The 27314-nt window shown below is 44.7% G+C and overlaps 2 protein-coding genes across 21 annotated transcripts in view; both read right to left on the bottom strand.

The window, feature by feature from the left end:
• The window catches only part of LOC310826186 (tigger transposable element-derived protein 1-like), a 1677490-nt gene that overhangs the window by 152446 nt on the left and 1497730 nt on the right, over positions 1 to 27314 (bottom strand). The window lies entirely within an intron of this gene.
• The window catches only part of CALD1 (caldesmon 1), a 181645-nt gene that overhangs the window by 73770 nt on the left and 80561 nt on the right, over positions 1 to 27314 (bottom strand). For 7 of the 20 annotated variants that reach the window (XM_083700179.1, XM_083700174.1, XM_083700190.1 and 4 more), the window contains one exon: positions 9715 to 9828. In XM_083700179.1, coding sequence (XP_083556305.1) covers positions 9715 to 9785 — 71 coding nt within the window. In that variant the 5' untranslated portion in view covers positions 9786 to 9828. Of the gene's footprint in view, positions 1 to 9714; positions 9829 to 10694; positions 10999 to 27314 lie in introns of those variants that run through there. The other 13 variants (XM_083700181.1, XM_083700176.1, XM_083700180.1 and 10 more) reach the window with 8 other exon arrangements.

The following is a 27314-nucleotide window of genomic DNA, read 5'->3' on the forward strand; positions in this document are numbered from 1 at the left end:
ACTGGGCGAGCAAATATTTTATCCGCTTCTACCATTGCCAGAGATAAACGAGGCAAAGCCAAAAATAAATAAAAAACCCTCAGAAGAGTAGATTTACTATTGCTTCTTAGTTCACTCATCGGGGTGGATTTCGGGCTGTGCAAGCATGCAATGGGCACTGAGCCGAGGGGGTGCTGTCTCAAAGCTTGGCAACTGAGGCACTGGGCTATGGGATGGAGGCAGGGTCCTAAAATCCTCTCGCCTCTTTCCCAAAACCTAGACAGCACTTTGCTGGCTTCAAGGAGGTGGTAGGAGGACTCTTGAACCTGTCAGTTCCCTCACGCCTCCTTCCCAAAGGAGCCTCCTTATCTGCCTTTTGGAAGGTAGTGTGAGGTCTGGGGAGGGGCTGCCAAATTTTGGCCTTGCACGGGCCACCGTAGTACCCAAATCTGTCACTGCACACATTTTGGATGTCGTAGCCCTGTCTGCGTATTGAGACATTGACTTGGGATGAGGCTGCATTTGTAGGACTGCCTGATGTCTCAACTCAGGCCACTCCTCTGAAATATCTACAGTGCACCATTACCACCTGAGCAGGTAGGCTGAAGGTGAGGAACAGGCCGCAGGTGCTACATCTAAGCAGCCTCTAAACAGGAGAAGAAACGGCGCCTTCGCAAAGGAAAGTTATTCTGCAGGGACATAGAACACACAGCACTCCAGATTTCCATTACAGTGGTACCTCGGGTTACAGACGCGTCAGGTTACAGATGCTTCAGGTTACAAACTCCGCTAACCCAGAAATAGTACCTTGAGTTAAGAACTTTGCTTCAGGATTAGAACAGAAATCGTGCTCCGGCGGTGTGGCAGCAGCAGGAGGCCCCATTAGCTAAAGTGGTACCTCAGGTTAATAATTTTTTCAGGTTAAGAACAGACCTCCAGAACGAATTAAGTTCTTAACCAGAGGTACCACTGTAGCTCCAGCCAGCATGGAGAATACTCAGGGATGGTGGAACTAGGGGGTCCAACAGAATTCAGAGCACCCCCCTTTCCCCTTCCTTGCAGTAGAAGCGTTTTGACACTACGGGAAGGAATTCTGGAGAATTCCATTGGAAACAGGAGCACAGTCTGCATGTTCATTTGTGGACAGGATCGAAAATATGACTAGTATCCACTATCGTTGGAACCAAAACCGAAATGGACAGGATATCAGCATTTAGCAGGAAGCTTTTTGTTTGCATGAAATATCATTAAAAGCAAATGAGCAATAAATATGATATTTGGCATGAGGTGACTTCCTAAGGTCCTTGGGTTTTATTAGCACATTTGGCTTTAATACAGAACAGAATATATGTCCAATGTGATCATTTTTATTAGTAATCACTTATGCAGATGTTACAAACATTTATGTACAGGCCTAAGCAAACACCCATCCTTGTACTAAATGCAGGTAAGCCTAAGTATTTATGGAGTGCTCTTCCTAGGGAGGGTGCGTGTCACCAACCTTGGCATTGCTTTCAAGTCGAGCAAGGATTTTTGTTTTCCCAGGCTTTTGGACAGCAATGATATTATATTAAATTGTTAAATCTTCTTTTGTAATTTCACTTTTTTGTAAAAAAAATACATGCTTATAAGTTACTTGTTTTTCCTACTGGGAAATGATATGTAAATTTAACAAATATAAACCTACAAGTAAAATAAATGTGCTAAAACAGATCACTCTGTAAGGTGGCAGAAAATTTTCCAACGCAAAATGTTTTTTTTTTTTCCTATGCAAAGTTCGCCAAATGAAACCAAAATTTTCCCAGAAACACCACATACCTTGTGTTGGTTTTTGCATTATTTATAGTTCTTGTAATAAAGAAATAAGAAACTGTACTTTTCTGTGTATAAGACTAGGATTTTTTCTTTTAAAATCATGCTAAAAAGTGAGGGTCATCTTATACATGGGTAGTGCATAGGGTGGATGTTTGATTGGTTGCTACCGTGGCTGTCAGTGGCTATTGTGTGTCTTATTGGTTTCTGCATCAATGGGTGGTGTTGATTGGCTGACGCTGCAACAATTGGGTGGGCAATTGGCAGCTTCCACCAGCAAGGGGACATCATATGAGAGGCGGAGCGATTGTTGGCATTCATTCCCCCCTAAAAAAAGCTCAACAACTCTGGGCAATTCTCCCCCCCAAAAAAGCTCAACAAGTTTGTGCCATCTCCCCCCATTTTCTTAAATCTGAGTCCACCAAAATAGGAGGAGTCTTATACATGGGGGTGTGTTATACATGGAGAAGTACGGTAATTGGTTTTTTGGGGATACTCACCCCTCAATAGGGCTGGATTTGGTCCCAACATCTCCAGCTGCTGAATATTCGGCTTCAAGAAGCAGCTGAGATAACAAACTTGGTTTGTTTGTGGAAGGGCCTCTTTGCTTACAGATACGGAGATTCCTTTTAGGAACATTTGGATTATCCATGTCACCGCATCTGCAGCATTTGCAGCCCCTATGTTTGCAAACAGAGCCATCTCCACAAAATTCTGAAATGCCACACAAATTACACAGTGTTTGGCCATAATAAGGGATTGTACACCAAACCCCAGCCCATAGTTGCACGCACATAACCACATTGCCTTCACTGAGATTTCACACACAAAAACCAAGAGTGGAGTATTACCAAGCGAACTTTCTGTCTTTGTCTCCCATTTGCTGCCACGGAGCAGTAGCCTTTGAAAAATGATAGCAAAGTCTTTTGCAGACAGACTTAAGGAAGATTGTCTTCCCTATCTCATGACTAGCAGCTCCCATAAGTGATGCCAGCCTTCATTTTAAAGGGCAGCAACTTAGGCCCCATCTGCACTACAGTGGTACCTCGGGTTAAGAACTTAATTCGTTCCGGAGGTCCGTTCTTAACCTGAAATTGTTCTTAACCTGAAGCACCACTTTAGCTAATGGGGCCTCCCGCTCCTGCTGTGCTGCCGGAGCACGATTTCTGTTCTCATCCTGAAGCAAAGTTCTTAACACAAGGTACTATTTCTGGGTTAGCGGAGTCTGTAACCTGAAGCGTATGTAACCCGAAGCGTATGTAACCTGAGGTACCACTGCATACCACTTTAAAATAGCTGAGGCTTCCTCCAAGGTATGCTGGAAATTCACAACGCAGCACACCAAAGTTTTTATGTAGGAAACAATACTTTACAAACATCAGATACGCCCACCATCTATGAAGTGTGAGATACCTTCAGAATTTAAAAGGGAATGAATATAAGGTTTTAAGAAACTTCAGTATCTTCAGAATAACGAAGGAAAGTCATCCCACAAGCACATAGGTGCAAGAACACCAGTCTCGCTGGGTCCTTGGATTTTTGGCCCGGAGGAAAATAGCTTCAAAAAGTAACTTTTTAAGAGAGTGTAAATATTTTCTTAAATAGTTACACTACTTACACTCACTTAAAGGTCTCTTTACATTGCTGTTGTAAATCAGCAGATGAAAATTAAGGTCATAAACAACAAAGTCCTTTAATGAAAATGCCTTTTTCAGCTATAACAGCAGCATTGGGAGCTTCCAGCTGTAACATGGAAAATAAATCTCATAGCTGTAAAGTTGTGTGGTTTACATATGCCCCGAGGAGGCTCTTGCAAAGACATTTCATTCTGAGTCGTTCTCTTGTTTGGACCCCTCAGGGAGGGACACAGCTCAATGGTAAAGGGCGTAATTTGCACGAAGAAGGTCCTAGGTTCAGTCCTGGACATCTTCACTTACACGATGTGATGTGGGTAAAGAACTCTACAGGAGACCCTGATGAACTGCTGTTCAGTCAGAGTAGACAATATTGGACTAGATGGACAATACTGAAGGAAGAGTCATGCCTCAGTGATAGACCCCAAGCTTTGCATATGGATGGGAATTCATACTAAGACCATCGTCTTCAGGTAGACCTTCATCTGGATCCCTGGAGAACTATGCCTATCAATTTATATTTAAAAAGTGCAATGGATAAGAGTACCTGCTGTCTATGCCCAGCTATGCTCTACCTGTATGTATAAAGCAAAAGTTACCAAGTCTCCCAGGTTCTCTTAGGCAATGGAAACCAAAAACTCTGGCTCTACATAGGGTTGCCATATTTCAAAAGGTGAAAATCTGGCTTTTGACTTGCATCCTGTGCGGAGGCAATCCGAGGTGTCAAGGCTGCAGTGCCCTCTTTGCTCCAGAGCTGCCCAACACACTGCTGGCACATGCAGGGCACCGGGTGCCCACAGCTCCCCAGAGCCTCCAGCTGTTTGGGGAGGCAGGGGATGCCATTTCCAGCCAATCGGAGGCCTCTGCGCTCCTCCCCGAGTCGCCTCGCTGTGCTTCCCGCCGGGTGCGTGGCTGAGTCTGGCGCACAACAGGCGTCACGTCTTCTCCAGCCAAGCGCACTGTGCAGTGCACCAGACACAGGAAGGGCAGCTGGGGCACTCTCAGTGGCCCCACAGGGAGGGTCAATGGGCCTCTCGGGCTGCCTGCTTCTGGGCCAGTGAGGCAGCTGGCAAGGAAGGCCCAACCACCGTTTGCTTCCTTTTCTGCCTCCCTTTTGCTGCTGCATCTGTGACTGGAGCTGTTGGGAAGGCTGCACTGGGTTGCCATACGTCTGGGTTTTCCTGGACATTTTACCACTTACCAGAAATTTCCCCCAAATGCAATTTCTGAGGGCCCAATCCCAGATATGTTCGGGGGAACCCAGGTGTATGGCAGCCCTAGCTCTATAACACCTGATCGCTCAGGGAAGTTGGGAGAGCTGGAGAACGTGCTAAAGAAAAGCCCATTTACTATTCTAGTTTCTGGGATTTGGTTTTGTTCAAAACACAAAAACACAAGAGACTTCTTTTTAAAAAGCAGTAAGCAACAACGCGGGACGCGGGTGGCGCTGTGGGTTAAACTACAGGGCTTGCCAAGTTCGGCGGTTCGAATCCCCGTGATGGAGTGAGCTCCCATTGCTCGGTCCCAGCTCCTGTCAACTTAGCAGTTCGAAAGCACATTAAAGTGCAACTAGATAAATAGGTACCGCTCCGGCGGGAAGGTAAATGGCGTTTCCGTGTGCTGCTCTGGTTCGCCAGAAGCGGCTTTAGTCATGCTGGCCACATGACCCGAAAGCTGTACGCCGGCTCCCTCAGCCAATAAAGCGAGATGAGTGCCGCAACCCCAGAGTCAGTCACGACTGGACCTAATGGTCAGGGGTCCCTTTACCTTTAAGCAACAGCACAGTCCTCGAACAAGCATTACTATTTCTGAAAGTCCAGCACAGCACAATATTTCCTCAATCCATCCCACCACAAAATGGTGGTTAACTATAGAGGGTGCAGTAAGCCCAAGTTCAAACTATGCTTCATACCCACAACTTTAGTTGGGAAGGCCAGTTTTTTTTCATTTATATTTACTTCAATGACTATTTCAGGCTGAGCACAACTTCCTAACAGTTATAACACACATACTAAAAGGTAAGAGCAGAAAAATATGATCTATCAATAGTAGGGATGGGGGAGGAATTTGGTTCAGTTTCTATTGAAAGATGATTCTACAGTACCTAATACACACTTTCTGAAACAATACAAAGAACTGAAACACAGCCATCCTTTGAAAGTCTCACTTCTGCCATTACAGTCCTCTAGCCAAGTAATGTTTACAAAAATGCATATATTAGAGTGCAAAAATATGACATTTTAGTGAAAGTAGCATACACAAATGTGTTTTATTAGGGAAGACCGCTTTGCCAAAATGTGTCCGTCAGGAGAAATTCGCTCTAAAATACTGGAGAATACTCATGAGGATCTCCTTTTAAATGCAAGCTAATGTGGAGAACTAAACTGAAGGCTCAAAAAATGAGAAGTTGAAATTAAGCAAAAAAAACCAAAAAACAACCCTGACAAAATCACCCACTCCTAATCAATAGGAAGAAACCAGCAGGCAAGTCGTAACCAAACAGTCCCAAGAGCCCATCCCAAATGCTTATAGAAAGAGGTTTTATTTTAGTACCAAAAAGTAACCTCTATTGGCATTATGTAATCAAGCTGCTGCAGTGCAGACCTGTCTCACACCCCACATAATGTATAGCTCCCAAAAGGGTGATGTCAAGGAGTGCCCTGCTCCCCAAGGTGGGTCTTAAAGGTCAGGCACGGAAATATAGGGGAAAGACATTCCTCCAAGTAGCCAAATCTCAAACCACTCAGAGCATTGTAAGTCATATCTAGTGCCTTGAAACCAGGCCAGAGAACAATGGCAGCCGGTGGGCTTATTTGAGGACTAGTGTTATGTGGCTCCTATAAGATCTTCTACCCAGCATATTTGCCACCAGATTATGCAGCAAGTTGCAGCCTCCATGTCATGTTTAAGGATTGTAGTCACCCAGTCGATAGCTTAGCAGATCATGGATGACAGAGGTCAAGCTATCCCTGTCTAGGAATGGCTGAATCTGGTCCAAAGACTCCATGACCATCGCCACTTGGGCCTTCAGCAACAAAGATGAATCTAGGAGTTCTCCTAGACAAAGCACCTAGGATGAAATCCTCCAACCCATAGAGCCTCCATATAGAGAAAGGAATTGTTTCTTGCTGTTTTAAACAGCCACCCTAGAAAGATGCCCACATTCACAGACTGTTACCCAGCCAGCCATCTTGGATGTTGGCCACACGTATAGAGAGGAATTCAAAACGCCCATGAGCTTGCCCCAGTCCTTGCCAAATCAGGAAACTTCAGCTGGATATATGGGGGAGGGGGGAGAGAAATACTGATACCAGTATAATTAAAGCCAGATCTGAATGGTGCAAGTGTTCGGTGAAATCCCTAGAGTGTTTTAAAACCTGGAAATACTGTGGGTTTCAGGCCTTTTGTTTAATTAGTTACAATAGCACAGCTAATCAATCTTCAATCAGTTGATGGATTTAACATATACATTTCCCCATCTATACGCCATTTCAGGTCACAGACTTCATGCTTGACTTCTCCACAGATATATTCCTTGGAAGGCTCAGCAAACTTCTTTCAGACGTTTTGCAGAAATGCAAACAGAATGCACTTTTTAAACCCCTAACCTAAATGGTTACTTTACTTTATTTCTAAAGCTCCCATCTAAAGTATATTGTATAACTAGGTGTTGCAGGACAAATAGGGCTACCACCACTGGTTACGTCTAGAACAGCGTAAGGACGCAGTGGCCTTCCAAATGTCATTGGACTACTACTCTCATCATCCCTGACCACTGGCCATGCTGGTTTGGACTTATGGGAGTTGGAGTTCAGCCACATTTGGAGCGTCACGGTTTCCTCCACTCCCTGGTGTAGAGCAAAGCACAACATCTGATGTGACAGTCAGCCAGGAGCAGAGACACCATGAGGACATGCCATGCAGTTGTGTTATACCCCATGTTCCCATGGAGATGGGGGTGAAAATCTAACAGTAACATTAGGAGAGATGTTCTACCCAGTTGTACCAGAAAGAAGCTGAACCCAGAATGCTGCTCCACTTCCCCAGCCCAACTGGCAGCTGTGAAAATGGGATGGATCTCCCACCCAGCCAATTTCTAGGTAGGGTGGGCAATTTTTTTCCACATTGCCAGAGGCAAGGGGCTTACTGGGAACAAGTAGCAGCTCCCCACCCTCTTCCTTTCGTTGTTAAAAATTCAGTGTAAACAGCAGGAGTAATTTTTTCTCTCAGTGGCCTAAAGGGTTGCCATGTTCTCCCATAATGCCTCACTTCAAACAATGCTATGACCTGACATAGCATCACCCCAGGGGCTTTTCTCTCAAATGTTTTCCCAATTGTGAAAATTCTGCTGATTTTAAAGCAGTATAGAAACTCACAAAACTCTGCCCACAGACCTGTAGGGGGGTGAATGAACACATGTCGTAGGGGGCAAAAGTGTCCCATCAAGCCACCTTCAATAACTGGGGTTAGGGAGAACCAGCTCAATACTGGAAGCAAGGTCAATGTCAAGGTAGACATGGTTGGGCACTAGCTGAGTCCCACCCTATAGCCAGGGCCCCACTCCTTGGAGCCTCCCAACCTCCTTGCTTGGTGTGGCTTCCAGTTGACATGCCATCTCAGAAGAACTGAGGAGAGCGAGGAGAAGCAACAGTAGTCTCCAAAGGCTTTGTCTTCTCTCTCTGGGAGGTGGTGCCAACTGGGTCCAGAGGGAGAGGCAATGGCAACAGTAGTGTGCCTGCTCAGAGTGGGAATCCCAACCCACAGAGATCATCTGGCCCAAGGACCTTCCCCAAACTAGCTGAGAGTTTCTGTGCACCCTCCATTTGCATTCACACACAAGCTGGCCTAAATGAGGAGTCAGCAATCTCATATATATGAACAGTGGAATGGGCAGCTTTTCAAAACAGCTCCTTACATTGAAAATCCCTGGACAACAAATCTTCTTCGACAAGTCTCATATTCTGAACTGAATGAGGATGAAAGGCAAACTGCTTTTGCTCCACCCACTTGGCTTACTCCCATGCCAACTAAAACACGTGAAAATGCATATTCTCCAACAGTTTGAAGCCAATATCTGGGACGCCAACTTCCTGGTTTTTATCATTAGAGCATGACAGCCATTTTGGTTGCTGTGATCTTGAATGATTTTGCACTGCGGTTCCCCCACCCCACAAAAAAGCACTTATCAGGGCTTCGTGCCCAGAAACACACATTTTGGAGTGCCACACGAGATTGCAGCCCTGCAAAAAGTGCTTCTTTGGGGGGGGGGGGACACACGAAATGACGTGAGACCACAGCAACCAAAATGGCCGCCTTCTCTCACAATAAAAAAAATGGATGGTATGCAAATAATAGCTCTGCTAAGCCCTCTTTCGCAGAACTAATAACAGCAGTCCGTTGGGGGGTTCCGGATGTGTGTGTGTTTAGACTTCTTGCCATATACACCTCAGCTCTCATTTGGCTCACTCGCCAGTAGGATATAAAGGAAGCACCCAGAATAACTTCTGTTGCAGTTCATACTAGGTGGATAAGTGGTTAAAGAGCCCTTTACCTGAGTTTGAGCTCAGGGAACAGTGGTTGAGCATTGCAGCATTTGCCAAGCAGGCATCCTTGGGATTAGGTGCTTATCTAAGGGCCAGGAGGCGGTGAATTTGGCCCACGGGCTATCAGTTCCCTATCCTGGGCTTAAATATCTTAGACCCAGGCTTTGTTCTCCACCAGCACCATACAAAGGGAACAAGCAAGAAATTGTTCCAGAGGATATAGTCCGAAAGGATGTGTTAGAATTGAACACTCTATCCACTATTAATAAGCAATGGTATTTGCTGTTGCATACTATACTGTTAAGGACACATTAAAAATGTTCTCTACCAGCTTCTACTCAAACACCCTGTAATTTCATCATAGGCTCTCAAACAGGACTGCGTCGACTTGACAGTAATTAGACACTTTAAACATGGCTATTACCAGCTTCTTCTGCTCCCTTCTAATAAGGCCTATAAACTGTTTTCTGCCTCCCCTCTCCTTCAGGTAATTCCCTCCCAAGGCACAAAAGGTGGCAAATGGAATTCACAGAAGGGCCTAGTGGTTGAGGAACTGCTGCATTCATACTGTGCAAAAAAAAAAGAAAGAAAGTAAGTTGCTTTTCTTAAACTTTCAGGCAGCACGGTCTGTTGAACCATGTCTCTTCGGTTCATTTTAACAGGAGGAAGTCTCAGAGACAAGGCTTTTTTTTAAAGTAAAAAATAAAACTGCAGACAGCATTTCCAAATAAAATTTAATTACTCACCTCTCTGCTTCCAGGCGCATCTCCTCTCGTTTTTGCCTCCTGAGCTCTCTGCGACGTTCAAAGTCGTCCATGGCGTGCACTCAGACTTGGATAAACCCCCCAAATCAGACTGAACTTCAGGGAGAAAAAGAAAGAGAGAGGCGAAAGTTGCTTAGAACAACACATGGAAATGAAAGGGTGCCTTTAATTAACTGGGTTACATTAAATTTTTGTTCGCCTTTTAAATTCAGCTCCAAATTCAGTTCTCTATCACATTCCCCTTGATAGTAAACTGGATCCCCAAAGAGTCACGGAGATAAAATGTTAAAAATTTTGATGCAACACATTTTGGAATTCAGCTCCCTAACTAGAAATTAAGATTTTTAAAAGTAAACAAGGACATTTTCTATTTGTTATGCGAAGGCTTTTTTGTGCCAGGGGGACAGTCTTTTTTTAAAAAAGAAACAAAAAATATATAAACAATTTTATTATTCCTTAAGATTTCACAACAGTTGACAAAACAACTATATATTATTTAACCACAGTATAATAAACATGAGCAATGTATACATTTTAACATTAGTATGGTTACTGGAACTGTGAATGAAATATTAGTTAATTTGTAACATCACAATTACACAATTGCAGACTTGGGGGAGAGAGAGAGAAAGAGGAGGGGAAAACTGTAACTAAAAAATTCAAGCAACTTCTCCCAGAAAAATTCTACCCTGAACTTGAAAGATGTTTTCCCTTGCTAGTCACACTACTAAAAGGAGGAATTTTGGGAAGATTAAAGGTGGCATTAGGTGTGGAGAGGAGGGGCTGGAGAGAGAGTACCTAGTGTTTTAAAACATCATCCAGTCAAAGGCAATTTTGCTACAAATCCTTCTTCAGAAAGCAAAGCTGGAGGTTGGCACATTTCTGCTGGTTTTGGGGGAAGAAGGGCGGGGAAGGGGAGAAAGAGACAGAGCTTGATCCCTGCAATTTAAAGAGGCACCTACCTTCCTCCTGAGGGTTTACTCCATGAAATATTTGCTCTCTTCTATAGTTCCTTCATATGCAAAGCCCTCTCAGCCTTTGGTTTATATCCTAACGAGACAAATATAGGAGAATTCTCCTGCAGGCCCCAAACTTAAAAATGACTACCAGAAAAGGGAAAGCTGCTCTCTTTTTTGTCCCTGCTTTGTTTACAGAGCTGTCAGTGGTTAGTTAAACTCTGCCTGGAATCTGGCATTTAAGGCCTGCTCCAAGATTGCTTCCTGTGCAGAACAGGAGGCCCTCAACTTCCTCTGGAATTCTAGCCTAGACTCAGGGTGCTTTTTTTTTATTTAAAAGGGAGAGAGGGAAAAAGAGTCCTCTCCCCCCTCCCTTGTGCAAAATTTCCAACCCTTTACTCCAAGTTCAGGCATTTGCAAGGAAGGAAAGAGGAAAGAGAAGGGAGGGGAGGACATGGGGTTGATGCACAGTGCAATTTTAAGGAGACAAAAAGAAAACTGGAATTAGTTAAAGCTTGCCTGCTGATTATATGTATATATAGGGCTTGCTCACATATGATTACTTGGTGGAAGTGAGACAGAGGAGGAGGGGAGACCTATGCAGAGGCCTTCCTTCCTTAATATTTGAAGAGGAAGACTGTTGCCATGCGTATCGAGTTGAAGGGCACATCTTACGAAGGTGGGGGAGGGGAACTGGACAACCATAAAATATTTTCCTATTACAGTGGTACCTCGGGTTACATATGCTTCAGGTTACAGACTCCGCTAACCCAGAAATATTACCTCGGGTTAAGAACTTTGCTTCAGGATGAGAACAGAAATTGTGCAGCGGCAGCGCAATGGCAGCAGGAGGCCCCATTAGCTAAAGTGGTGGCATTTAAAGCACCATAATACCCCTTTAAACAGTCACAGCTTTCCCCAAAGAATTATTGGAGCTCTAGTTTCTTAAGGGTGCTGAGAGTAATTAGGAGGTTCCTATTCCGTTCCTGGAGCTACAATTCCGTGAGTGGTTTAACAACTACTTACTCTTCTTCGCAAGGGTGTTCTAGGAACGGTAACTCTCTGGCTGCAGTTGCAGTCCAAAATACCCAGAGGGCACCAGGTTGACAAACACGGCTCTAGGCTTTGCCCTCTGGCAGAGAGCTTCACCCCCCAAAGCTCTCACCCAGAACAAATAATCACACAATATCACAGCATTTGGCAAACCTATTGCGCTCTGCTAGATCGGGAAATGGGACGTGGGTGGCGCTGTGGGTTAAACCACAAAGCCTAGGGCTTGTTGATCAGAAGGTCAGGGGTTAGAATCCCCGTGATGGGGTGAGCTCCCGTTGCTCGGTCCCTGCTCCTGCCAACCTAGCAGTTCAAAAGCATGTCAAAGTGCAAGTAGGTAAATAGGTACTGCTCCGGCGGGAAGGTAAACGGCGTTTCCGGGTGCTGCTCTGGTTCGCCAGAAGCGGCTTAGTCATGCTGGCCACATGACCCGGAAGCTGTAAGCCAGCTCCCTCAGCCAGTAAAGCGAGATGTGCGCCGCAACCCCAGAGTCGGCCACGACTGGACCTAATGGTCAGGGGACCCTTTACCTTTACCTTTAGATCTGGAAACGGCAGCAACCATTTTCAGCTTGTTTCAGCCAAAGCAAGGAGCGGCAAACGATGGGAGACAAATGCTGAAAGTTCCTAATGGCCAAATGATGACAAACGCAGAAGGAAAACTCAGTTTCTGGCACTCTGATGCAGAGACACTGAATGCAGGCATGGGAGGAAAACGATCAGTTCTGATTGACTGGGGTTATTTAAGCAGAGGCTAAGGGTTCATCTGTCAGGATGTTGTAGCTGCGCTCTACGCTGCAAAAGCTGCTAGGAGCAGGGTGGGTAGACTAGATGCCTTCCCAGGTCCCTTTCCTTCAAAGCAGTGTTCTGTGGCCAACATATCAGTGATGTAGAGCTGTGCCAACCTATCAACATCCAAGCACCCATGCGTTGCCGTGTTGTACACATGAAAACAGATATATGCTTGCAGCACTTCAATCGTCATTCAAGGATCGCAGTCCACATCGTGCCCCCACCCCCCATAGTATTCAATGATTAAGGGTCTGTTCTGCTATATACTATACAAGCAGCCTTGGTGCAGTTATGAAATCAGTGATTAAAATCAGTGCGGTTTTGAAAGGCTCAGTCCACCATCTTGATTCAAAATGGGGCCCAGCTGTATCCAAACATAGACAAAAGCCCTGATTTTGGAAACTAACATTTCTTCATGATAATTTAAGAGGCATCCAAATGCACAGTGAACAAGCAACTTTCCAAAATGTATAGCAATTGGTTTATTCTCCAAAATTGTGCAAACATCAGAGTGTGGCTGCATTTTGCCTTGTGTATCTTTTTCACAAAGTGCAGACTGGGGCAGTTCACCTTTAAATGTGAAGTTCATCAAATGTCTCCGCCTTCCTGAATGCAGGCCCTAACTAGAAGTTGCAGGGGACTTGTGGCGGCGGCTGATTCATGTCCTAATCTCCCCACCCGCCATAGACTTGGTAACTTCCAGCATAATATATGGCAGGCATCTCAATCAGCCTTCCCCTTGCCCTCCAAAAGCCAAATTGATGATTCTGATTGGAGGGTACAGCAGGGTGGAGTGGAATGACATCACACCACTCATTTTCTTTTACTAGGATTCTTTTTAAGTAGAAAAAAAAATAGTATGAAAAGTCCAAAAAGGGGAGGGGGGAATCACAAGACCTTTTTTTAAAAAAGAAAAAAGAATCCTAGTCTCTACAGTAGCCTTAAATGCTTATTAGAATAATGAAATCGGGGCACAGGGAAGGCATGCAGTTCACCCCCCAAAAGTTGGATTGTAAGAGCATGCAAGATTTCGCTAAGATGATACAAGCTAGAGTGGTGGTCTGCAATACTACAAAGCTTAAGGAGCCTGCAGAAATGATCTGGAGGAAGTGGACACATATTGTAAACAATTCACAGTGTCCAAAAACAGCTTAGAAAAAATTGAGGGATGATGATGGAGGTTAAAGTGGCCACAGCTGAAGGTCACCAACTCTTTTAGCAGCTGCTATTAGTGGAGGCATGAGAGTGACTGGGTCTGTTTATATGCGTAGCCTCGTCTAGGATGTGAAATGGCTAATTCCAAGCGCACTGGACATTCTGGCCTTTGAGGGTATAAAATGTATTGCTTCAGTTGCGTGTATGCTATGGCATCTGCTGAACCACAAGCAAGAGACCCCAGGGAAGAAGACAGGTGAGCCATTCCAATTCTCCCTTCCCCACCCCCCTCCACCATCTGAAAAGTCGAGCAAACTAGCAGCAATCCTGACTCGAGCTTAGGTTGTTTAAACTGGCACCCTGAATTTATAGCTATGTCAAGCATTCTTCTGCAATATCTAAAAGAATTAGATATTCTTAGTCCGTCTGGAAGGAAAACAAATAAATCTGTTTTCTATCAAAACCTGTTCAGAAATATTTGGAAGTGAAAAATTCTCCAGAAGACTACAAGGGGGGGTCATTGGCCATTGTTCAGACCTGCTATAAACAGGGACAAGTTTTGCAGAAACTGAGAAGAGGTTGAAACCACTCACAGGCACCTGTTTAACCCTTTAGCATGCTACATGTAAACCAGGGGGAGAAATTAGCATGGTCTAAATGTTCGTGAAAACCTACCCAGCTCACACTTTCGAGACCCACACACAAACTGAAATGCAGCTGTCCTTCAAAACTCACAGCCCTCCTCATTTTGTGATACAGTCCTCCAATCAGAAAATGCATACAGACTGTATTTTAGACTAAAGCAGGAACACAAATGCATATATTACTGAAAATAACACACAAAAAAGCATCCCAACAGGGGAAATTGCTTGCAAAAATGACTATATTAGACAAAATAGCACACACAAAAATGTGCTTCTGGAAATCTAGCGGAATGTAGTAGAAGTTTAGTGCTCATTTCTGTGCTAATCATTCCCATTTTTTTTAAAAAAAAAACATTTGCAGCCCTAGAAACCCATATTGTGGGTGCTTTGCTCACGTAATGAAATATTTAGAAGTATTTTGGCATACCTCACAGTGAATCATAGGGGAACGGAAGCATGCATGAGTGGAAAAGGGTAGGGGAGTGAAAAGAGGTCCATTGACAATCCTTGTTGTGTCATAAATGAATGAAATTGAGTGTGACGTGGTGGTTTATCAGTCAAAAACCTACAATGCAAAATGTACTGCATTGCAAAAGGTACATTCGGAATCAAGACAACATGGCAGCATCTATCATCCTATCTCCTTGCTCAAAAAAATAAAGGAAAAAAGAAACCCCTCCATTTAAGGTTGTTCTGGACTGACTTCTTCCTCTGTGTTCCTTTCATGTAACCATGTACGCAGTCCTTACTGTAAACTTGCCTATGTTTCCATGTTCATTGAAGATACTGAACTTGTGCACCACTTTTTTTTTTTTAAGGATATGTATCCAGCAGCTTGCTTCTTCCCAAACAGAACAGCTCATTTGGGACGCCAGTTAAAATAAACACATTAGCTCATGTGAACATAGAAGTTTTGTTTGAATTCAGCCCATCCCTTCATTCTTCTGTGTGTGCCTTTAAAGACTTTCAAGGCATGGCAATCCCAGGCAAAACAACAACAACACTCCTAAATGCCATTCAACTCAATACAGTTTTACAAGGGCCTATTTGCTGGAAAATCAGGGCTGTGGAGCAAACTCACTCTGCATTGGGCAAAGCTGGTAAGTTACAAACTCATACTCACCCCCAACCTTCACATCGGATAAGAGAGAAACCACTTTCAACCCTGGTGGCCTTATTCATTTTCTGCTCTGTTGAGAACAGATCCATGCAGCAAATCTAGGAATACTGCACAGCAGCCAGGTGCAAAAGAAGGGCCTCTGCACCTTTAGTAACTGTGTAGAATAGGTGACAAGCTACACCTGCTGAAATCCTTCTTCTATCCAGCTATTAAAGATACAGGAGGCCTGCCTTGCATCTGCCCCCTCCCCCGCTCTTTCCTGACTGTTTTCAGAAAATTCAGTCCAGCTTTATTAATTGAAATTGTAAATCAGCTTTCAAGTGATTTCCTGAATGGGCTTCTCACTCTGAAACAGACATAAATTGGTGCATATCTGTGGAGATCTTTGGACGCAACACCAAGCCGTGGTTTGGCATTCTGTGAGTAAGCACTGAGGAACCTTGGGCTCATCCATAGACCTCTCACTTTCCTCCTTGTTATGTACTGAGTTGAATAGGATCCAAAATGCAGCAGTCTGATTGGCCCTAGAACAATAGGATTCAGAATGCAGCAGTCTGATTGGTCCTAGAACAATAGGATTCAGAATGCAGCAGTCTGATTGGCCCTAGAACAATAGGATTCAGAATGCAGCAGTCTGATTGGTCCTAGAACAATAGGATTCAGAATGCAGCAGTCTGATTGGCCCTAGAACAATAGGATTCAGAATGCAGCAGTCTGATTGGCCCTAGAACAATAGGATTCAGAATGCAGCAGTCTGATTGGTCCTAGAACAATAGGATCCAAAATGCAGCAGTCTGATTGGCCCTAGAACAATAGGATTCAGAATGCAGCAGTCTGATTGGTCCTAGAACAATAGGATTCAGAATGCAGCAGTCTGATTGGCCCTAGAACAATAGGATTCAGAATGCAGCAGTCTGATTGGTCCTAGAACAATAGGATCCAGAATGTAGCAGTCTGATTGGTCCACAGGAACCACCCAATCCAGCTCCAGGTGGAAGTGAATCTGCAACCTGATTCGCCTACAGGTGAATCCCGGAATTAGCCAATCACGTGGGGCCCATTGTGTAAATAATGTATATAAAGCAGACATTCTGGGGGAACTTCCATTCCTCCTCACCACTATGAGCTGAATAAAGAGCATGAAATCCACTCTTGACTCCAAGTATGTTTCACTCCTCATGTTCAACAATATTCCCTCCTGGTTCATAAGCAAGCACTGACCGTCTTCTGCCCATTTGGACAAAACCGTAAACTATGGTTTGCGACAAGTGAGGATTGGAAAGAAGGTATCTTGCCATGCAGGGGAAAAGAAAGAGCCACAGGCCCCTCAGTGCACATTCATGTAACAAAAATCCATGGATAGGTGTCATGTCTGAACATACCCTATGTATACTGCACTTGACAGCTTGTTTTAATGGCCCTCTCCCACGGCAGCACTAAATCCGCTTCTGGGTTTTTAATTAAAATGCTATATAAAAGCCTTAATCACCTGTGAATGAGCTTGTTTTATGAATGCTTTTATCACTCGGCCGACACCCTCCCTCCTCCTTTCCCTCTCTTTTTCCTCGCATCTTGCAGAACTCTGCACTAAACAAAACATTAAGGTCATGCACAAGGACAGTCGCGAGAAGCCAGGAAATGCAAAAGGTAAAATTCCAGCAGGAACACTAATTAATTCAGCTAGCTGCATGCTTTCAGCAGTATATTTTACAAGACAAACAATGATCCTCTGAGCTAACCTTTCACCCAGGGAGGGGGGATTCTGGAATATAGTAATTCCATGTGATGCAGTCAGCAGCCTACAATATCTTTGAGGACGGGTGCGGGGATTGTTCAGAGTTCGGGTGGCCAGATACAAACAGGGACATAATTCCTATATAATACTTAGCATTTATAGAGTTCACCAGTACAATCTTGTTGTATGTAAGTGCCACTGAGTTCAGCAAGGGTTCAGTCAGTTAGTTCTCGTTCTCTCTCTCTCTCTCTCTCTCTTAGAGGGACATATAGTCCACCCCCTTTGGCCCAACATGAGGCTACACAAATCAGAGTTGTTGTTAAACATATATGGTACCCTTCTGCAGAAAACATTAGGGCAGTTTACAATTTTAAAAATACATTTTTTAAAGTTAAAATGGCTAGAGTGGGGAACATGATCAAAATCAGGATACTGAAATCAATACAGTGGTACCTCAGGTTACAAACTCCACTAACCCAGAAATAGTGCTTCAGGTTAAGAACTTTGCTTCTGGATAAGAACAGAAATCGTCGTGGTGGCAGCAGGAGGCCCCATTAGCTAAAGTGGTGCTTCAGGTTAGGAACAGTTTCAGGTTAAGAACGGACCTCCGGAACGAATTAAGTATTTAACCCGAGGTACCACTGTACTAAGATCTCATCAGATTTTTTTTTTGGGGGGGGGGCTTATGCTTTTGTGTAAAATGAATTAATAATGCCTTCATGTGGAATGGAAAAGAGCAGCATGAGCCTTATTTGGGCCTTCAGGGGGAGTGTGTAGCTGACCCATCACCAAGCATCTCCACACTTGCATGCTTGAGGACGAGGTCTGAAGCACGGATCCTGCTCTATACACAGAGGCTCCCCCTGTGATTTAGAAACGGCATTGTGCAGGGTCCTAAATCGTACAAGCCGGCAGAGAGCAGGCTCACCGCTTCAGACACTCCCAACCACACGTATCGTTTTTACTCTTCTAGAATTTTCCAGAAAGCCAACTGGAGGACAGCCTCAAAGATATGGACTTGAAGCTCTGGTTGCTGGCAGTCTCAGGGATCCAGAAGCACTTACTTGGTATGTTGATGGTCACAGCAGTAGTTGGGAACCTACCCAGAGTATCCTAGAATGCACCAGAAGGCATGGCGCAGGAATGGGGAAGAAATGTGGGTCTGTTATCATTTAGAGGAAAACCTGTGCAATTCGCCCTTCCTGGACTGTGCAGTCATCTTTCGAGATTCACCCTTTACCCAACCTCCACTCTAATTCAGGTTTTTCTCCCTCTCTCATGACAACAGAAACTCATGGACCTGCAATGAAACTGGATGTTGGAAGATTCGGAACAGGTATCATGCAGTACATAGTTAAATGGTGGACCTCCCTCCCACAGGAAGCAGTAAGGACCACTAACTTGGATGGTTTTCAAAGAAGATTAGATGAATTCATAGTGGGCCAGGCTTTTCAATGGCTACTAGCCATGGAGGCAGAAATGCTTCAAAATACAGTACCAGTCGCTGTAAACTGCAGGGGGCGTGCGTGCTCTTGGGCTCAGAAATTGCTTGCAGGTCTCCCACAGGAATCTGGTTGGCCACTGTGAAAACAGGATGCCGGACTAGATGTTCTTATTCTTGCTCTTGTTCTTATGCTCTGATTGATTGATTGATTGATTGATTGATTGACTCTGCCTCTGCCTCACAAAGACTTCTGTGCAACTGGAAAACCTGGTGTTCTCCTCTACCAAGATAGACATTAAAAACAGCAATAGCAACAACAAAAGCGTCTCAACAATTTGGGATTCTACCTGCTTTCAAATGAAACCACTCTCAGGAGCTTTGCGGATCATTCATGGCTCATGGCAAGCTTTTCCATCTAAGGGGCATTCAGGAGACTTGTTCCTCAAGTAAACTACCGTATTTCATGAGGAAGACCATGGGAGGGGGTAGGGGATGAAACAGGTGCTGCTAATCAGAGCATAGAGACACACACACATGCATACATATCGAATGCAGACTTACCCGGAAGTCTGAATGGATACAATCCATCTTGTTGCTCAGAGAACATATGATTCCCCCTTTGCACATTGCAAAATGTTAAAATGATTGTGGAAATGACTAAGCACTCTGAGGGTTATTATTAAAAGTGTCTACAGGTTAAGGGAGTACGACAAGGCTGTATATTGTCTCCCTGCTTATTTAATTTATATGCAGAATTCATCATGCGAAAGGCTGGGCTGGATGAATCCCAAGCCGGAATTAAGATTGCCAGAAGAAATATCAACAACCTCAGATATTCAGGTGACACAGCATTGATGGCAGAAAGTGAGGAGTAATTAAAGGTCCTTTTAATGAGGGTGAAAGAGGAGAGCGCAAAATATGGTCTGAAGCTCAACATCAAAAAAACGAAGATCATGGCCACTGGGCCCATCACCTCCTGGCAAATAGAAGGGGAAGAAATGGAGGCAGTGAGAGATTTTACTTTCTTGGGCTCCATGATCACTGCAGATGGTGAGAGCAGCCACGAAATTAAAAGACGCCTGCTTCTTGGGAGAAAAGCAATGACAAACCTAGACAGCATCTTAAAAAGTAGAGACATCACCTTGCCAACAAAGGTTCATATAGTTAAAGCTATGGTTTTCCCAGTAGTGATGTATGGAAGTGAAAGCTGGACCATAAAGAAGGCTGGTCACTGAAGAATTGATGCTTTTGAATTCTGGTGCTGGAGGAGACTCTTGAGAGTCCCATGGACTGCAAGAAGATCAAACCTCTCCATTCTGAAGGAAATCAGCCCTGAGTGCTCACTGGAAGGACAGATCCTGAAGCTGAGGATCCAATACTTTGGCCACCTCATGAGAAGAGAAGACTCCCTGGAAAAGACCCTGATGTTGGGAAAGATGGAGGGCACAAGGAGAAGGGAACGACAGAGGACGAGATGGTTGGACAGTCTTCTCGAAGCTACCAGCATGAATTTGACCAAACTGCGGGAGGCAGTGGAAGACAGGAGTGCCTGGCGTGCTCTGGTCCATGGGGTCACGAACAGTCGGACACGACTAAACGACTAAATAACAACAACTACTACTACAGTTTAAGATCAGCTTTGCTTCCAATAACTCTACAGCCAATCATGACAATTGCCTTTCTAAAAAAAGGAAAAAAAAGCTCAACAACATAGGGTTGTCCATCCCCAAAAGGTCGGAGTTCCTGCACCTTTTTTTCTGTGTGTGTGTGTGTGTGTGTGTGTGTGTGTCATCTCAGACCACTTTCAGGTGTGCCTCCCTGCTCTCCTGCCCTGTTCCCTGGGCGCACCTTAGCCTTTTGCATGGACTGAGGACAGCTCCAGCAATTCCCCACACATTATGTAAAGGTACCAAAGGAGAAAGGGTAGTTCAGGGAATTTTTTTTAAAAAAAAGAAGCAGCAGGGAGGGCAAAAAATAAAGTAAAAGGGCTTCTCCACTTTAAAGCCTTTGGATCAGCAAATTCTGCCTAAAACAGGGAGGATAAGTCACAAAACCTCCAGAGCTAGTATCTGTACTTAGCCTGAGGAAAGCTAAAGTTGCGGGACGCTTTGCAACAAGGAAATCACTATGGTAAAGAATTTAGCAGTTACTAAAGAGGGAGTAGTTGTCAATAGAAAATGATATCTGTAGTTGTGAGCTGATTGTGCCAATTTCCACCTCTACCTGCCACCTTTTTGTAATTGGCCCTGCCCCTGCACCACCATGGACTCAGCTACATTAGTCAGAAAACAGCATTTTAAATGCATTGTAAACAAACAACACCAGATGGTGCTGTAGAGCATAGAACTTTTCTATGAGATTTTACTTAGGGTTTATTTCCTTTGTCATAACAATTTAATTTATGACTTATTTATAGTGGGGATTTTCCTGTGTGTACATCCACCCCTTGTTGCGATGGTCAGTGCTCAGTAAATTTTCATCTCTCTCAAACGGATCGTGGGGATAGAAAGTTTGTGAACTCCTTCTCTGTAGCATTAAAATCAGAGGTATTCTTTTCTGGTCGCACAGAAACTACAGAAAAAAAGTTAAGAGAAATGTCTTCAATGTCTAATGTCCTTTTTTCCATCACTGTAGGTCACCCACTGGCAATGGAATTTATTTCCATGGCTCCAAGGACAGTAATGGTTCAAATATAACTTACCATACTAGAAGAAATTGTGTTTGGCTTTGGCATTCTTTCAGTTTTAATAGCAACTTTAGAAATAACTCAAGAATATGGGCAGACCAAAGCAGCAAACTTAACATAATTCATTTATAGCAAGGGAAACTGAGCATAAACACATAGTTTCATTAGGAGACCATGACCTAGATCACACAAATGGCAGATTGCTGATGGGGAGGTAAGGATGACTGTTTCCCCAATAAAATAATAGTAATATCCACCTTCTAAAGAAACTACCCCAGAACTTCCTGACATTCAACAATGCCCTGCTCCCAGAACCAGCGTGGTGTCCCCTTCCCACAATTCAAGTGGGAAAGGGGCTATTGAGAGGCCCATTTTGAGAATTCACACATTTTTTGCCACAACTTCCTTCATATAGCATATAGGTGTATTCCTCCAAGAATTGTTGGCATCCGTCTTTCTGAGCATTCGGGGGTGAAGTCAAATGGCTGCGTTAGCAGCACCGAAGTGACCTCTCTGAGGCGCAAGTCTGGATAGGATGAATGGAGGTCCTGGACTGCCCAAATGACCAGACACACACATCCCTCTCAACCTTGTTGATGTGTGCAAAGATAAGGAGAGCAATATGTTTGGCACCAGCTTGGCTGCAGGAGTTGCTAGGAGGAGGTGTACAAGGCCTTAGGGACTCCACTCCAGGTGTTAGGGCCAGGGTAGTACCTCTGGTGAGGGACATATCCTGCTCCTTCTGGGGTCGTTTGTGCACCACTGTTCTCCACCTTGCATTCAGCTCCTTGCATCAGTGGCTCTAGAAGCTGTCAGCACATGACATTGGCGACACCCTCAGGAAACTGCTTCCCTAGAATATTGTTGTGCTCAGTTCAGTCTCTTTCTTGTTTTTCCAATCTTAAATTCAGCTCTCCACATTTCCACATCAATTCCCAATTTTAAAGAAAAGCCATAAGCCTTCCTGTGCAAATTTCTCCTAATAAAAAACTCTTTGCCAGGCATTTTGATTAACACACAGTCATACCTTGGAAGTCGAACAGACTCCATTACAGAAGTCCGTTCGACTTCCAAAACATTCAGAAGCCAAGTTGCAGCTTCTGATTGGCTGCAGGAAGCTCCTGCAGCCAATCGGAAGCCATGGAAGCCCTGTCAAACATTCGGGTTCCAAAAGAACATTTGCAAACCCGAACAATCACTTCCAGGTTTATGGCGTTCAGGCGCCAAAACGTCTGAGTTCCAGGGCGTTCAGGATCCAAGGTACAACTGTACATATTTTTGCAAACAATTCCCCCTAACATGATACAGTTTTGTTTGTTGTTTTCACTAATATATGCATTTTGACACACTTTTTCCTCCGGTATGCAGTTTTGTACACATTTTTTGGTTGGAAAAATGCACTGCAAAATCTCGAGGACTATGAGGCTCACACCACCAAAAATTGTCTAAACTAAAGTATGAATTAAACGAGATTTTTCAGGAGCAGACGACAGCCTTTCCCACAAGTTTCTGTTCAGCAAAGGCTGTGCTCTTCAGGCATTAAGGCAAATTACCCTCAGCTGATGCCCAACAGTCTGAATAAACAAGCCTGCTTCTGTTTATTACATCAGTCGTTTTGCCAACCTGAGCCTTTTTATTGCAGGCCTCATGGTACTGGGAGGTTTGCTTGAAGCTTCAGCATTCATGGTCAGAAACCCCAACTTTTGTTTAAAAAAATAAATATGCACACACATAAGACGTTTCTGAGTCTCGTGGTTTCTTTTTTCTGGAGAAAAGATCAAAAGCATAGCCTGCATGTACACCAAGGACTAAAGATCAGAAGGCCAATGAAAGGAATCCCAGCATCTCTGCCTGCGGAAAGTTTGCTTGCTAAGGAGAGAGGTTTTTAGCATGGCATAGCCAAGTTGTAATAGTTTTGGGGGTTTGGGTTCTGTTTTGTTCTGCTTGCACACACAGTTCCCCTTTTACATGCATTTTGAGGTGGTGCAATCTCAGGATGACTGTACCATGGCTGTGATGCTTCACAGGCAGATTAGACGAAGGGGGAACGGCTTGAGCATCCAGGATCTAGGAACACAAGAATCTGCCTTATATGGAGTCAAGCCACTGGCCCATCTAGTTCAGCACTGTCTACCCAGCATGCAAATCGTGTGCTCTACCTCTGAGCCGCAGCCCTTCCCCAAGATAAAGGTGCAGCAATGCATAGGCCACTGGAACTGCCTGCATCATGTGACCTTAGGGCAAGCCCTCAAATTACCAACTTCTTAACACTTAGTGGACTGGATATCTCCAAGTTATAAACTCTGAGATTGCCATGTCTATGGTGCAACCTCAGTTGGAACGCTAGGTACACAATTCCGGTCGCCTCCCCTCAAGAGGGATACTGTAGAGTTGGAAAAGGTTCAGGGCAGCCAAAACAATCAAGGGGATGGAGCAACTGCCCTATAAGGAAAAGTTACAGCATTTGAGGCATTTTGAAAATTCAAGTAAGAGGTGACATGATAGACATGTACTGTATAATATTATGCATGATATAGAGAAAGTGGGTAGGAAAAATTCTTTCCCCCCCCCCAAAAAAAACCCCCCTAGAACTCAGGGACATCAAATGAAGATGAATTATGGGTGATTCAGGACAGACGAAAAGAAAATACTTCCTCATGCAGCAAATGGAATTTGCTCCCACAAGATCCAGTGATGTTACCAACTTGGATGGCTTTGAATGGGGATTAGACCTGTTCGTGGAGGATAAAGTTACCAGTGGAGTTTCCAATTCTAGCAACTGACCTCAGCGGGGTTGCCCAACGCCACAGAACACACATAGACTTTTAAATATCACACTATAACAGGAGTCGCTATTACAGGGTGGCGGTGTGAGTTAAACCACTGTGGGCTTGCCGATAGAAAGGTTGGCAGTTCGAATCCCAGCAACAGGGTGAGCTCCCGCTGCTCGGTCCCTGCTCATGCCCACTTAGCAGTTTGAAAGAACGTCAAAGCGCAAGTAGATAAATAGGTACCGCTCTGGTGGGAAGGTAAACGGCATTTCTGCGTGCTGCTCTGGTTTTGCCAGAAGCGGCTTAGTCATGCTGGCCACATGACCTGGAAAAACTGTCAGTGGAAGCGGACAAACGCCGGCTCCCTCAGCCTTTAAAGAGAGATGAGCGTCGCAACCCCAGAGTCGTTCACGACTGGACGTCATTGTCAGGGGTCCCTTTACCTTTATAACAGGAGTTGACGCAACCACAGTCCCTCCTTCCCATTTTCTCCCTGGCTCTGTCCTTCACTTCCTCACTCCTGCTTGCTGTGTGGCACGCATGGAGCCCTGATCAATCACAGCAGCGTTGGGGGAGGAATAGAAGACAGGGGCAAGGAAGGAACTGCCAGGAGAAGTTGCTGCAGCCTTGGCTTTTGCCACACTGTGGAAAACGTATATACTAAATGTTCTCTCCTGCTTTGAATCAGGCAATCCTAGCCCTCAGGGAGCCTGAGCTGCAGAGAACGACCTCATAACCTTGATCTAAGTTTGGTTGCTCTCTGGGCCCTGAAACACAGGAAGACGCCGGCTCCTTGCTCCATGGTGGCTACATAGACCCTTAGCGTTTATGAGTTGCAGAGCCGCAGTGCTCAGCATGGAAGGAGCCAATGGCATCTTTGCCCACCAGAGAGCAAGTGTTGTGAAGGGTCGGACCTTGAAAATCCTGGCCACCAGCAGGGACCGGCTCCCTTTTAACCCTCCATCTTTTGAACGGTCGTGAAATGGAACAGCTTGCCTCCCTCACAGAGCCAGAGTGCGCAAGAAGTATTTTGCTTTGTTTTAATTTTGAACGCACGCACTGTCTGTAAGGGGATTCTCCAGCCTGACTAACAGTCAAGATTCATTAGACCCTCTGTGATGGTTTTCTCCGGCTTGCGGGTACGTGATTAATCTCAGATGTTTCTCAGCCTGAGTAAAACCATACTCTGTTGACCCCACCACAGTACAGTTGGAGGAAGCGGGAGGTGGGTGGGGGTGGGAGAGAAAAGTAATTTTGACAAAGAAATCTTAAAAATGTATCTCCAGTGTAAGACAGATGCAGAGGATAAAGGAACTCTGGGGGGATTAAAATATTTTGGCTTAATTTAGAAAGAGGCTCCATTCTTGGATGAGCAAAATCGGTCCTTCTAATCCTATTTGCATATAACAACGACCCTGTCTGAATTATATCTGCAGAGAACAGGACTGACCTGTGGCATTTTCCTCATCAAAGAAGAGCAAACACATGTATGTGCATATGTATTCCAAACACAACAACTCAGCGGTTGTGCAGTCGTTGTGCTGCATGGTTCATCCTGCTTGGAAACATTTAAGTAGAGGGATTTCAACTCCCTCTAGAAAAGCCTTAAAAGCAAAGCAAGGCAAGGTCCGCTCAGTTCTCCCACACGCTTATCACTTGTGAGCCGAACTGCTGATTATAGGCCTATCATGAGAGGACTAACTTTGTCGAGAAAAAATGCAACCTTTATCTCCTTAAACAGGGCATTGGCTTTGAAGCAGCCCCTTCATTGCCTTTGTTTCTTGTTGGAATGCACTCTGCAAAAACTGAGATAAACCCTAGATAAAGGGTGATGTGGATTAGTGGCTGCAGCATTAGACTAAGAGCCAAACTAGACAGGATGGCGGAAACTTCGTCACTGTCACAGTTATATTGGCTCTGGGACACGAGAACTCAGAATTTCATTGTACGTCTTCCACTCTCCTCAGTTTCAGTTTCCCTATTTGTAAAGCGACACTGCCTTATTCCTTTGTAACTCCAGCTGAGTACTACTGTAGTAGTGAAAGAAGCAGAGCTGAAATATTAATTAAGGCATTCCAAAACTGAGCCATCAAAGGCTATGGAATGCTTTAAATGTTGGGTTAAACTTCACCAGACTTCAGGACATTTTACTGCCTGGCTCAGGGAGGGGAGCGTGAACAAAGCACACACACCCCCATGCAGCCAGGGCAATAGCCCCAGAAGACCCTCCCCATGCTACGCCCCTGACAAAAGTATAATGTCCAGATCAAGGGAAATAATAGTCCCACTCTATTCTGCCTTGGTCAGACCACACCTGGAATACTGTGTCCAATTCTGGGCACCACAATTTAAGAAGGAAGTTGACAAGCTGGAATGTGTGCAAAGGAGGGCGACCAAGATGATCCAGGGTCTGGAAACCAAGCCTTATGAGGAGTGGTTGAAGGAGCTGGGTATGTTTAGCCTGGAAAGGAGGAGACTGAGAGGAGATATGATGGCCATCTTCAAATATCTCAAGGGCTATCACATGGAGGAGGGAACAAGCTTGTTTTCTCCTGCTCTGGAAGGTAGGATTCGAACCAGTGGCTTCAAGTTAGAAGAAAGGAGATTCTGACTAAACATCAGGAAAAACTTCCTGACAGTAAGAGCTGTTCAATAGTGGAACGGACTCCCTCAGGAGGTTGTGGACTCTCCTTCCCTGGAGATTGTTAAGGAGAAGATGGATGGCCATCTGTCATGGATGCTTTAGCTGAGATTCCTGCCTCAGGGTCCCTTCCAATTCTAAAATTCTATGATACCAGAACGGTTAACAGCTCTACAGTATCCTATTTGGGGTAAGGCAACCAGAACTGTACACAGTAGTCCAAGTGTTCCTGCAAAAGTTTGTAGAAAGGCACAGTTTTATTCTTAATCCCTGTTGAAGACAAAATGCTGGATTAGATAAACTGTTAATCCAATCCAGCAAGGCAATGATAAGAGCATCTGGGTGTCCATGTCCAAGATAGGACTTTATTTGCCTTTATCTGATACTTGGCTCAGACCACCTCTATTTGATCAATATAGTGGCCCTCAGGGCCGTCTTAACTGTTGGCGCTAGGGGTGCATGGCACCTGGGTGTCGGGCTCTCAGAGGCGCCAGCAGTGGCGTAGCGTGGGTTGTCAGCACCCGGGGCAAGGCAAGTAATTTGCACCCCCTAACCCGTGGATTTGCACCCCCTAACCCTATCCCCCAGA

This window comes from Podarcis gaigeae (assembly GCF_964106915.1).
Source record: "Podarcis gaigeae genome assembly, chromosome: 10".
Lineage (NCBI taxonomy): Eukaryota > Metazoa > Chordata > Lepidosauria > Squamata > Lacertidae > Podarcis > Podarcis gaigeae.